Source organism: Salmo salar, chromosome ssa16, assembly GCF_905237065.1.
Source record: "Salmo salar chromosome ssa16, Ssal_v3.1, whole genome shotgun sequence".
NCBI lineage: Eukaryota > Metazoa > Chordata > Actinopteri > Salmoniformes > Salmonidae > Salmo > Salmo salar.
This window is the reverse complement of record NC_059457.1, coordinates 65,085,343-65,097,590: the sequence shown is the minus strand read 5'-3', so window position 1 is coordinate 65,097,590 and position 12,248 is coordinate 65,085,343. Positions and strand designations below refer to the sequence as shown.

The 12,248-nt window shown below is 41.7% G+C and overlaps 1 protein-coding gene across 1 annotated transcript in view; it reads right to left on the bottom strand.

Moving 5' to 3' along the window:
• LOC106574298 (low-density lipoprotein receptor-related protein 1B) overlaps positions 1 to 12,248 on the bottom strand; it is a 130,507-nt gene that overhangs the window by 69,142 nt on the left and 49,117 nt on the right. The window contains exons 33-40 of the mRNA XM_045696700.1: positions 9,691 to 9,817; positions 8,726 to 8,886; positions 8,200 to 8,327; positions 7,519 to 7,623; positions 7,024 to 7,293; positions 2,114 to 2,303; positions 893 to 1,097; positions 204 to 396 (exon numbers count right to left, since the gene is read on the bottom strand). Coding sequence (XP_045552656.1) covers positions 204 to 396; positions 893 to 1,097; positions 2,114 to 2,303; positions 7,024 to 7,293; positions 7,519 to 7,623; positions 8,200 to 8,327; positions 8,726 to 8,886; positions 9,691 to 9,817 — 1,379 coding nt within the window. The remainder of the gene's footprint in view (positions 1 to 203; positions 397 to 892; positions 1,098 to 2,113; positions 2,304 to 7,023; positions 7,294 to 7,518; positions 7,624 to 8,199; positions 8,328 to 8,725; positions 8,887 to 9,690; positions 9,818 to 12,248) is intronic.

The following is a 12,248-nucleotide window of genomic DNA, read 5'->3' as shown; positions in this document are numbered from 1 at the left end:
CATGCCAAATGGTCTAACTCAGCTACACAGGGTTGTAACCACATGCAAACCATCACAGGCTACAGTTACATTTTATCACACACAATTGCAAAATAGTCTACTCACAAAATACCACATTTTGTGTGTATATTTTAGACAATGTATAGAAGACTCCATGTTGACAAGTGAGTTTTGCTTTGATGTACTGTATAGAATACACTTACAATTGTTGGTATTGTTGGAAACTGCAACAATTCCCATTGGCTGGTGGGGGATGTCGGCTCTGAGGACCTTAATGTCGCCACCTGTGTACTTATTGGAGCGTACCACCGCCCTCCGTACCCAATCAGACCAGAACAGGAAGTTCCCATAGATAGCCAGGCCAAAGAAGGTTCCTGGACCTGACTTCATAATCACCTACAGAATGAACGTATGAAGAAAATGGTGTTAAATTGGTTTTATGCTCATGTTTTAGTCATTCGTTTAGTCATATTAATTTAGGCTGAAATACATCAACAGAACCTTGGATGTCACATACTCAAGCATGAGAAGAGGTATGAGACAGCTGGAATAATTTCAAAATCTGATGGTACACTCTTAGAAAAAAGGTTTCCAAAAGGGTTCTTCAGCTGTCCCCATAGGAGAACCCTTTTTGGTTCCAGGTAGAACTGTCAGTACAAATGGTTATTCATGGAACCCAAAAGGGTTCTACCTGGAACAAAAAGGGTTCTACAAGCAACTGTAAAGGGATCTTCAAGGGGTTTTCCTATTGGGACAGCTGAAGAAGCCTTTTAGGTTCAAGATGGCACCTTTTTTTCTAAGAGTGTACAAGATGTGATTTAATCATTCTATTCAGAATAACATACAGTATATATATATATATATATATATATATATATATATTTCTCCTTACATATCTGTGTGAGCCATCATATTCACATCGTTCAATCTTTCCCAGACTGCCATCGGAGAAGAAGAGTTTCTCAGCGGTGTGGTCGATGGTGAGTCCATTAGGTGTGAGGATGTCTGTGGTGATGACACTCTGGATATTGTTTCCTGACAGGGTGGATCTCATAATGCTGGGATGCAGTTCATTCCAGTTAGTCCAGAACATCAGGCTGCATCAGCAGTGAAAACAAAAACACTATTGAGACTTTCACAGAAGCAAACGAATGGGATGCACCTCCATTCAATATTGTAACGTCGGCTTCCAACTCACACCCTCAAACATGTAGATCCCCTGAACGCAGCTCACTCTCCAGATCCCAATCACCTGAATTCTAATCATCTGTTCACACACCTGTATGTCATTACCACACACGATTTAGTTCAGTTCTTTGCACCCCATCACTGTGAGGTATTGTTTGTTTTGTGACACACGTCTTTCAGAGCGCTGGGTTTCCCCGTGATTTACTCCTCCCGTGTATGATAGTTTTTGCCTGCCTCACTAACAATCCCTTTCGCCTATTCCCTGCCTGTACTTTAGCCTATCGGATTTCCTGTTATCTACCTATTGCCTGACTACGTTACTAGCCTTCTCCCTGCCTGTACTGTTGCCCTTTTGGACCCTCTGTGTATGACCTTCTGCCTGCCCCTGGACCCAGCTACCTGCCTCCTCCTGTGGTCCATTGCAATAAACATCTGCTTGCCCTGCAATTGAAACCAGCTCTGTCTCCCCTCGTGTTCATTACAAATATATTGTATTGTAAACATCCATCAACATCTACACTGAATGATTATTTCCATTTTCCAGGGAAATGCAAATCTACTTTTTCTCTCTCTATTTTCTAAAGATATGAACATGTTTCTATCCTCACATTCTAAAGCAAAATAATTTAGTGACATTTTTAAGACTGCCTCATGTTCTTGTGAAGGAAAATAGGGGACAAAAGGGAGGCAAAGAAAACATAAAAGAACCATCCACTGTAAGACATTAGGACCAGTAACGAATGATGATAGACCACTTCTGACAGTCCCCCAGAGCAGTTTTAAACCTCATTCCCCTGATAGCAGAAGTTTTCAATAGATTTGCTAACTGAGTACATAACACAACCCATATACCCAAGTGAGCATCTACTGTTGGCCACTAAGGGCCTGTGTAAGACATTAGGAGCAGTGAAGGTTTAACACCTACTTCTGACACTCCTCCAGAGCCAGGTTATGTGGGTGGTCTTCCTCTGCCAGTGTGACCACAGCCTCTCTGGTGAAGGCCCCGGGGAGGCTCTGGTCCAGGCTGTGCCTGCTGACGGTGGCTGTGGTGGAGCTGGTCCAATAAAGCGAATCCCAGGCTCCATGGTACGCCAGGCCCTCTACTGACCCCACATCTACACAGCAACAATAACACTGATATAATTAAGCAATACGGCACGGTGGGGTGTGATATATTGCCAATATATCATGGCTTAGTGCTGTTCTTAGGCACGATGCAACACGGAGTAAGCCGTGGTTAGCCGTGATATATTGGCCACATAGCAAAATCCCCCGAGGTGCCTTATTGCTATTATACACTGATTACCAACATAATTAAACAGTTCAAAGTTATTTTATGTCATACCCGTGGTGTACGGTCTGATATACCACAGCGTTCAGCCAATCAGCATTCAGGGCTCAAACCACCCAGTTTATAACACTGAATATAACATTGACAAACACTGAATAACCCTAATCTGACCTTCGGTTGAGTTAGAAGAGCTCAACAAACAGACGTGGTACTGTCAAACACAGCGTGCGGATTTGTCTTTTCTTTCATGGTAAAGAAAAAAAGAAAAAGAAAAAAAATATATACAGTTGAAGTCGGAAGTTTACATACACTTAGGTTGGAGTCATTAAAACTCGTTTTTCAACCACTCCACAAATTTCTTGTTAACTAACTATAGTTTTGGCAAGTTAGTTAGGACATCTACTTTGTGCATGACACAAGTAATTTTAACCAAGAATTGTTTACGGACAGATTATTTCACTTGTAATTCACTGTATCACAATTCCAGTGGGTCAGAGCAATTTAAAAATGCCTGAAGGTACCACATTCATCTGTACAAACAATAGTACGCAAGTATAAACACCTTGGGACCAAGCAGCCGTCATACTGCTCAGGAAGGAGTCGAGTTCTGTGTCCTAGAGATGAACGTACTGTAGTGCGAAAAGTGCAAATCAATCCCATAACAACAGCAAAGGACCTTGTGAAGATGCTGGAGGAAACAGGTACAAAAGTATCTATATCTACAGTAAAACGAGTCCTATATCGACATAACCTGAAAGGCCGCTCAGCAAGGAAGAAGCCACCGCTCCAAAACCGCCATAAAAAAGCCAGACTACAGTTTGCAACTGCACATGGGAACAAAGATTGTACTTTTTGGAAAAATGTCCTCTGGTCTGATGAAACAAAAATAGAACTGTTTGGCCATAATGACCATCGTTATGTTTGGAGGAAAAAGGGGGAGGCTTGCAAGCCGAAGAACACCATCCCAACCGTGAGGCCGGGGGTAGCAGCATCATGTTGTGGGGGTGCTTTGCTGCAGGAGGGACTGGTGCACTTCACAAAATAGATGGCATCATGAGGAAGGACAATTATGTGGATATATTGAAGCAACATCTCAAGACATCAGTCAGGAAGTTAAAGCTCGGTTGCAAATGGGTCTTCCAAATGGACAAAGACCTCAAGCATACTTCCAAAATTGTGGCAAAATGGCTTCACATTTCACATTTTACAGACGCTCTTAGCCAGAGCGACTTACAGTAATGCGAGCATACATTATTCATACTGGTCCCCCAGGGGAATTGAACCCACAACCCTGGCATTGCAAGTGCCATGCTCTACCAAGCGAGCCACACGGGACTTTCCCAAGGACTTAAGGACAACAAAGTCAAGGTTTTGGAGTGGCCATCGGAAAGCCCTGACCTCAATCCCATAGAAAATGTGTGGGCAGAACTGAAAAAGCGTGTGAGATCAAGGAGGCCTACAAACCTGACTCAGTTACACCAGCTCTGCCAGGAGGAATGGGCCAAAATTCACCCAACTTATTGTGGGAAGCTTGTGGAAGGCTACCTGAAACGTTTTACCCAAGTTAAACCATTTAAAGGCAGTGCTACAACATACTATTTGAGTGTATGTAAACTTCTGACCCACTGGGAATGTGATGAAAGAAATAAAAGCTGAAATAAATAATTCTCTCTACTATTATTCTGACATTTCACATTCTGAAAATAAAGTGGTGATCCTAACTGACCTAAGACAGGGAATTTTTACGAGGATTAAATGTCAGTAATTGTGAAACTGAGTTTAAATGTATTTGGCTAAGGTGTATGTAAACTTCCGACTTCAACTGTATGTTTTCATGGAAAACAAGGACATTTTTAAGTGACTCCAAACTTTTGAATGGTAGTGTGTATATATTGAGATATCTTGCACACCTTGTAAATGTTGTCTTATGTGGTGGTGTCATGAAGGTTTCCACATAACGCATTTAGGCGTGAAAGAATCCAGTGGTCTGCTGTACTGGGTAGTGATCAACACTCTGAATACTTTGATTTCAAACTGGTTGGGTCTGAATGTGGATAACCTTAATCGGGATACACCTAGATATCCCTGTGAATATATCCCATTATTTCATATTTTGCTGTCCCGAACTGTAGAGTTTCTTCCTAAAAGATAAATCAATGCCAAACTCATTTGAATGGAACCTAATGAGCCTAGGCAGGTGTAAAAATGTCCCACTGTGCTAAGAGATTAACAATAGAAGACTGTGGTGCCGTGTCACAGCTGCTCACTGTTTCACATTCAGACGGAACAATAGCACAAACTAGGACATAAAAATCCACATTCACGACCAGTAAAAAAAGGAAAAGTAATACAAAGAATTGAGAATACAGCCAGTATACAAACAGGCAACACCACTATGAAATCTTTAAACAAACAGAAAAATCCTATTCTCTTCATCTGCCCAAATGTATTCAGAATAAATTCTGCAAATAGCGTAAAATCACACACTTGTTTGCACATGGGATAGGTCTATACGGATGACAAAAATATTATTTTAGGAGAACGCTACCTGCCCGAATGCCAACTGTAAAGTTTGGTGGAGGATGAATAATGGTCCGGGGCTGTTTTTCATGATTTGGGCTATGCCCCTTAGTTCTAGTGAAGGAAAATCGTAATGCTACAGCATGCAATTACATTTTAAATGATTCTGTGCTTCCAACTTTGTGGCAACAGTTTGGGGAAGAGCCCTGACCTCAACTTCGAAAACCTTTGGGATGAATTGGAACGCCGACTGCGAGCCAGCACTAATCGCCCAACATCAGTGCCTGACCTTTCTAATGCTCTTGTGGCTAAATGTAAGCAAGTCCCGGCATCAATGTTCCAACATCTAGTGGAAAGCCTTCCCAGAAGAGTTGAGGCTGTTATAGCAAAAAGGGGGGACCAACTCCATATTAATGCTCATGATTTTGGAATGAGATGTTCGACGAGCAGGTGTCATCATACTTTTGGTCATGTAGTGTAATTAATCACAGTATTTATCGGTCTGGGCTCAAAAATGTTATAGAATAATAAGACCATTTTCCTGTGGTTTTAGTTGCTGTCTATTAATATGCTATTTTCCTCTATTTTTTATGTTTGTACATCAGAAAGAAACAGAAATTAAATACATATATTTTGATGATTGTTAGAAAGAATTTGAATTAGAAGGCCGAAAGAAAGTGAGAGGAAATTCCAGTAGTAGTCAGCTGTCCCTGACAGTGTGAATAGACCAGGTAATATGTTATGGTGGAACTGATTTAACGTGTCTGTAGTGTTTGACGTTTTTGCGGAGTGATTTACAGTGGGGACAGAAGGGGTCATCACATCACTTCCTGTTTGCCATCCATCACCTATTATAGTTGGCTGCAAACGAAGATGGATTAGCCCCCCCTGTATGAGAGAGGAAATGCCAATATCAACTATCAACCCCACTCCTCACCTGCTCACAGCAAGTCTCAGGCCAACCCTTTTATACACCTACACCAAATGCTGGTCCTCTCTAGCACAGTTGGTAGAGCACGGCCCTTGCAACACCAGGATAGTGGATTAAATTCCCGGGATTACCCGTACGTGAAATGTATGCATGTATGAATGTAAGTCTTTGGATAAAAGTGTCTGCTAAATGGCTTATACAATATTAATACACCTACAGCTTCTCTATATAGCATTCCTTTCATCATATACAACTCCCATAGAACTAGATAACATTTAATGTATCACTTCTAAAGTCATTGCAACTGACATCTCATCTTGCTGTACAATGCCGTCTTTGATAGTTTTGCCACTTCTTTCTGCAACAAAATGAAAGCAATAGAAATGGCAAAAGATCTGAGTTTCTGTCAGATGTACAAACGAGGCTTGAGTCGGTCTCTAAATGTTGACATCAGTGGTACATGAAAGGCATTCAGATTATGTGGGATCCCTCTGGTTTCACACTCCAAGTAACAGTTTGAGCTCTTGTCAATGGAGAGTTGAAGACCTTTGAAATTGGGGGAAAGAAATGTTCACTACTTGAAACAGCAGCTTTACTTGCTCATCAGTCTTCTGTCTCATCTTCCTAAAGGCAAGGAGGAAGCTATGGGGCAGAAATAAAATAATGAACGCATTCAATGTGAAAGGAGGTGAGAAAAGAATGCAAGTACATTCTACAGGGATTTCCACTTCCCCGTTACTCTTTTCTACAGATGTAGGATCATAATCACTCTTTTGTTGCTCAGAATTTTCCTGCACAGCAGTGTATTTGAGGTTTAAAAAGGCTTCTACAGTTTGTCATTTCCACTTTGAAATGTCAGACTTGATTTGCCCTAACAAAAAATGGATATCAACCCCTACAAAAATGTCCATTAATTATAATCCACATTATTATTCACATTTCTTGTTGTTACGGGATAATTTTCCTCCTGTTCTAAACTGGCTCATATTAAGATCCTACATCTGTAGATTAACCAAATGTTTTCAGCTTTTCAAACTGTTAGTAATTCATTTAGTAATGGATAAATGAGCAGACAAACAATTACCACACTTACTCTCAACGATCACTCTCCGTCCAGTCCAGTCGTCATTGACAACCTGTATATTCCCAAAGTGAACGTCACTATAGAAAATCCGGTTGGTGCCTCCAGAGTTCTGTTGTCGGTGATGAAAGGCCAGCGCTATCACATTCTTGAAGTAGGCAGGGTTCTCATAGGGCCTGATGGGAGAGTTGAGGTCGCTGTCATCTGATAGGTGGATGCTCCTCAGGATCGACCTCTCAGAGTAGAGAAGGTAGCCATCGTACTGGTGACAGCTGAGACCGTCTAATCAAATGACAATGATTATGTAATTGAACCCTTGAAACTGTGATTAATTGATATAAACATTTGATGTGAAAAAATACAAAAATAAGATCAAAATTTAAAGTGCATTTAAAATCGCTACACACTTAACAGTAAAACAAATATAAATTAAAGAATAAAAAGCAAGCAAGAGGCTATAAAAGAGATGAATAAATGAACATAAAAACACAAAGGATCACTGATTACCTTTAGCTAGGTAGCCGTGAGCACAGGAACACGTCCTCCTCCCACTGCCCTGGTGGAAACACAGCTGATGGCAGCCTCCGTTGTTCTGGCCACACGGGTTGGTTCCTGTAGGGAAGTCAACAGCAGGGTCAAAGGTCAACACAAGGTCATAAGGAATAAGATTCCATTATGAAGTTGCAGTGATATTGCAGTATCAATGTTAGTCAATATTCAGATATTAGGTTTCTGTATTACAAGAGGTTGCAACACCTTCACATTAAAGGGGCAATCAGCAGTTGCTGCATCCATTTTTGGAATTATTATTTAATTATTTGTACCTTGATTCTTGAAAAATATAACTTAAAAATAAATACCTCATGAGCTTAGTTTAACAGAACCCCAAATACAAGCTTTTTTTACTCAAATGTTTGTAAACAAAATAAATGTAAACAAAACATGGTTAAACTCTAATTTTGATATCATGGATATCCTTGCATACGTAGCTCTGTTTATGAATTTGAAAGTGATTACATTCCCCCGCTTTTTACTGAAACAGTGGTGGGAAGGACGTTGTTATTGTTTCAACCGCTGATTGGCCATTTCATCTCAGGTCGATTCTAGAACACTTAACAACCGCAGGCACTGACAGCCTGGTAAGAACATTAAATAATACAGATGTGATAACGAAGTTGAAACCTCAACCTTTCTCCCGTCCTCGGTTAAAGACTTTGACATTGTTCAGGTTGACCCCCAGGCCGCTCCTCAGAGTCATGGCTCCCTCCATTGCATAACTCTTGACGCCTCGGCGAATGGAGCCATTGTCATGAGCCCTATACACACACACAACAGGAAGAGGAGGGAGTTTGACACCAGGTAACAGGAAGTTTGACACGGGGATAATCAATGGCCCTTGACTAATTAAAACAGAAGAACTCATTAAAATACACTAGACAGAAGCTAAAATATGCTAGACAGCTGGTCTGACAGAAGGTGACGGGACCTAGCTACCCTTGTGGATGACATTGAAGTAGGTACGCACAATTTAAATAGAGAGAAAGTGTCTTTTCTAATTTTTTGGCCTTTTTATCTGTCAATTAGATTGGTATTTCAAGTGACCTTGTGGTGCAGGTGGTTAACTCAACATGGGTAGAGCAGCTGGCGAAGGCTTCTTTGGAGCCTGTTTGGAGAGACTGTACTATACTGTAACATTTACAGAATAATAAATTACCTGTCAGCCCAGTATATGTAAGGCCCATAGACAGCCATTGAAAACAGATCCGCTGCGTTGCTGGCTGAGGATGACAGTACTATCTCCCGGTCCTCTCCGCTCTCAAGGCTGATCCGCTCTATCTTGTCGGCGCGGGCGTCGCACCAATATAATTTATTTTCCTAGAATACAATGTTGAGAAAATAAACTTCAGGTATATGATGGTGGGAGAGTATCATTATAAAAAGATAACACAAAGCAGAGTGTAATGCCACTTCAGCCAGGAGGATCAGAGGGAGGCTAAAGTGCTGTGTGTGCACTCTGGGGGCCAAAAACACCTGGTCCTCCTGTTTGACTCAGTGGGTAAGAGTGTGGAGCCAGCAACATCAACGTCATGGATTCGATTCCCGCTCGGCTCACAAATACTACAATGCCTGCACCCACTGATTGTCAATAACTTTGACGGCAATCTTTTTTCGATTTTTTTAGTTGTTCAACAAAATCTCTTTCTCTGAGCAATTGTATTACTTTGAAATAATATAATAATATTTTTTTTGCATATAATATAGCTCGGCATTTGTATTATTTATTTTCTACAGTCTTTCTTGCTCATCTTTAACAAGGGTGCCAATAACTTTGGAGATGACCGTATATAAGTTGTTTGGGATAAAAGCGTCGGCATTAATTAATCAATTATATAAACTGGGTGGTTCGAGCCCTGAATGCTGATTGGCTGACAGGTATATCAGACCGTATACCACAGGGATGACAAAAACAATACTGTTTACTGTTCTATTTACGCTGGTAGGCAGTTTATAATAGTAATAAGGCACATTGGGGGCTTGTAAGATATATGGCCAATATACAGTACCACGACTAAGAGCTGTATCCAGGTACTCTGCATTGTGTCGTGCATAAGAACAGCCCTTAGCCATGGTTTATTGGCCATATACAACACCTCCTCAGGCCTTATTGCTTAAATATACCTCATAGTCTATGGAGATCCCATTGGGCCATGCTATTCCAGAGTTGACCAGAATTACTTGGTCTGATCCGTCCAGCCGGGCCCGACAGATGCAGGGGCTTTGGCCCCATTCTGTCCAGAACAGAAACCTGGCCAAGAGGACAACAGAAGGGTAAGAAGAGTCCACAGCCACCACCACCCCCAAACAATGTTCATACTTTACAGTCACCTCATACATCGACAGGAAATGCTTTGGGTTGATCTAATGAGTATTGTTCATAATCGGTAGACCATTTCTTTTTTATTTAGATGCGATATAAAGATCTCTTTTTCAAGATAGAACTGGACCAAGTCAGCAGCATCAACACACCAGTATTAGACAAACAGGCACATGACAAAAATTACATCAATACAATAAGCAGCACGTCAGTAGCAAACATGTACACAGCACAAGCCAGAAAAACAGAGTGCAGTACGACAAGCATCAGAGCTTGCAATAAATCACAGGTCCATAACAGTATCAATGCATAATTCAAGGAGGCTGAACTCCATGCTGGTATGGATGGACAGTGGAGTAGACATTTTCAACTCCCTTTCAGAATACTAATATTGAGGCAAGCAGCTGATCAACGTTCCAATGGTTATGACTTACTAACTGTGAACGCACCAATTATAAATAATTAAAAATAACATGACAGTATGCTCTGGTTCAAATCCCCTCACACAAAATCTAATATCCATAGGGGGCCAGTTGTTGACATATTTCTATATTGGCTTTAATTTAAGCAATCAGCGTGATTGCCACATAAAGTTCTCTCTCTCTACATGAGACCTCAGGGTAATGCATGCATACAATGTTATGAATAATAGGGGTTAGAGGGAGACAACATTAATTAGCCCGGCGCAGGTGAGGCACAAGCTGTGACAGTAGACACACACAGTGTCAGTAGACTCATCTCTATTCTCCTCAGCTGCTTATCCTGGTTCATTAGCATCTCTCATCAGGGGAGGAATCAATAGGAAAGTGCCCTGCAGTCTAAGCTGATGTGGGAAAATGGACCCGTCCTTTCTTTTCCTGCTATTAATGATTGAGAAGCTGAACATGTGAGACAGTGTAATCAGTTATGAATGCAGAGAGTGGGGAAATACTGTATTTATACTTTATAGTTTGCTTTGGATGAAGGGTGGAGAGTTTAGATTTTATTGGCTAGTAATTGCTTGATGTCGTATGTACATTTTGTTGTGTTACAGCCTGAATTTAAAATGGATAAAATGTATATTTTGTGTCGGTGATCTACACAACCATACCCCATAATGTCAAAGTAGAATATTTTGTTGTTGACATTATTGAAAAATGTAAAGCTGAAATATCTTGAGTCAATAAGAATTCAACCCCTTTGTTATGGCAAGCCTAAATAAGTCCACGAGGGAAAAAGGTTCTTAACAAATCACATAATAAGTTGCATGAAGTGATTCTGTGTTCAATAATAGTGGTTAACATGATTTTTTAATGACTACCCCATCTCTGTACCTCACACGTACAATTAGCTGTAAGGTCCCTCAATTGAGCAGTGAATTTCAAGCACAAGTTTCAACCACAAAGACCAGGGAGGAATTTCAATGCCTCGCAAAGAAGGGAATTTGTTGAATTAATTTTTATTTAACCTTTATTTAACTAGGAAAGTCAGTTAAGGATACATTTTTATTTACAATGGCGGCCTACCGGGGAACAGTGGGTTAACTGCCTTGTTCAGGGTCAGAACGACAGATGTTTACCTTGTCAACTTGGGGATTCAATACAGCAACCTTTTGGTTACTGGCCAACACTCTAACCAATAGCCTACCTGCTGCACCGAGATGTGTAAAAATATAAAGAGGATACGCTGAAGTGAGTTATTAATTAGGCTTTGGATGGTGTATCAATTGTCACGCTCGTGTGTATAGACGGACCAAGGCGCAGAGTGAGTAGCGTTCCACATCTTTATTATAAAGTGAAACTTAGCAAAATACAAAACAAACAATAAATGAATAAACGAACCGTGACTGCAGAGATGCTACGTGCACTAACTCAAAACAATATCCCCTAACCCACAGGTGGAATAAATGCTGGCACAGGGTGTACCGGGCTGTGGAGACGCACTGGAGGTCTGGAGCGTAGAGCTGGCACAATGTGTCCTGGACAGATAACAACCTTCGCACGGCAAGTGCGGGGGGCTGGCACAGGATGCACTGGGCTGTGGAGGCGCACTGGAGATACAGCGCAGAGCCGGTGCAGGATGTACTGGACCGAGGTGGTGCACTAGAGACCAGGCGCGCTGAGCTGGCACCACCCGTTCTGGACAGATGCCCACTTTCGCACGGCAAGTGCGGGGAGCTGGCACAGAACGCACCGGGCTGTGGATGCGCACTGGAGACACCGTGTGCATCATCGCAAAACATGGTGCCTGACCGGTCACACGCTCCCCACGGTGAGTACGGGGAGTTGGCTCTGGTTCAAACCCAGGCTCCGCCAACCACCCCGTGTGCCCATTTTTTGGGGGGGGGGCTGCCTCTCGGGCTTCCCTTGTGGTCGCGAACCCT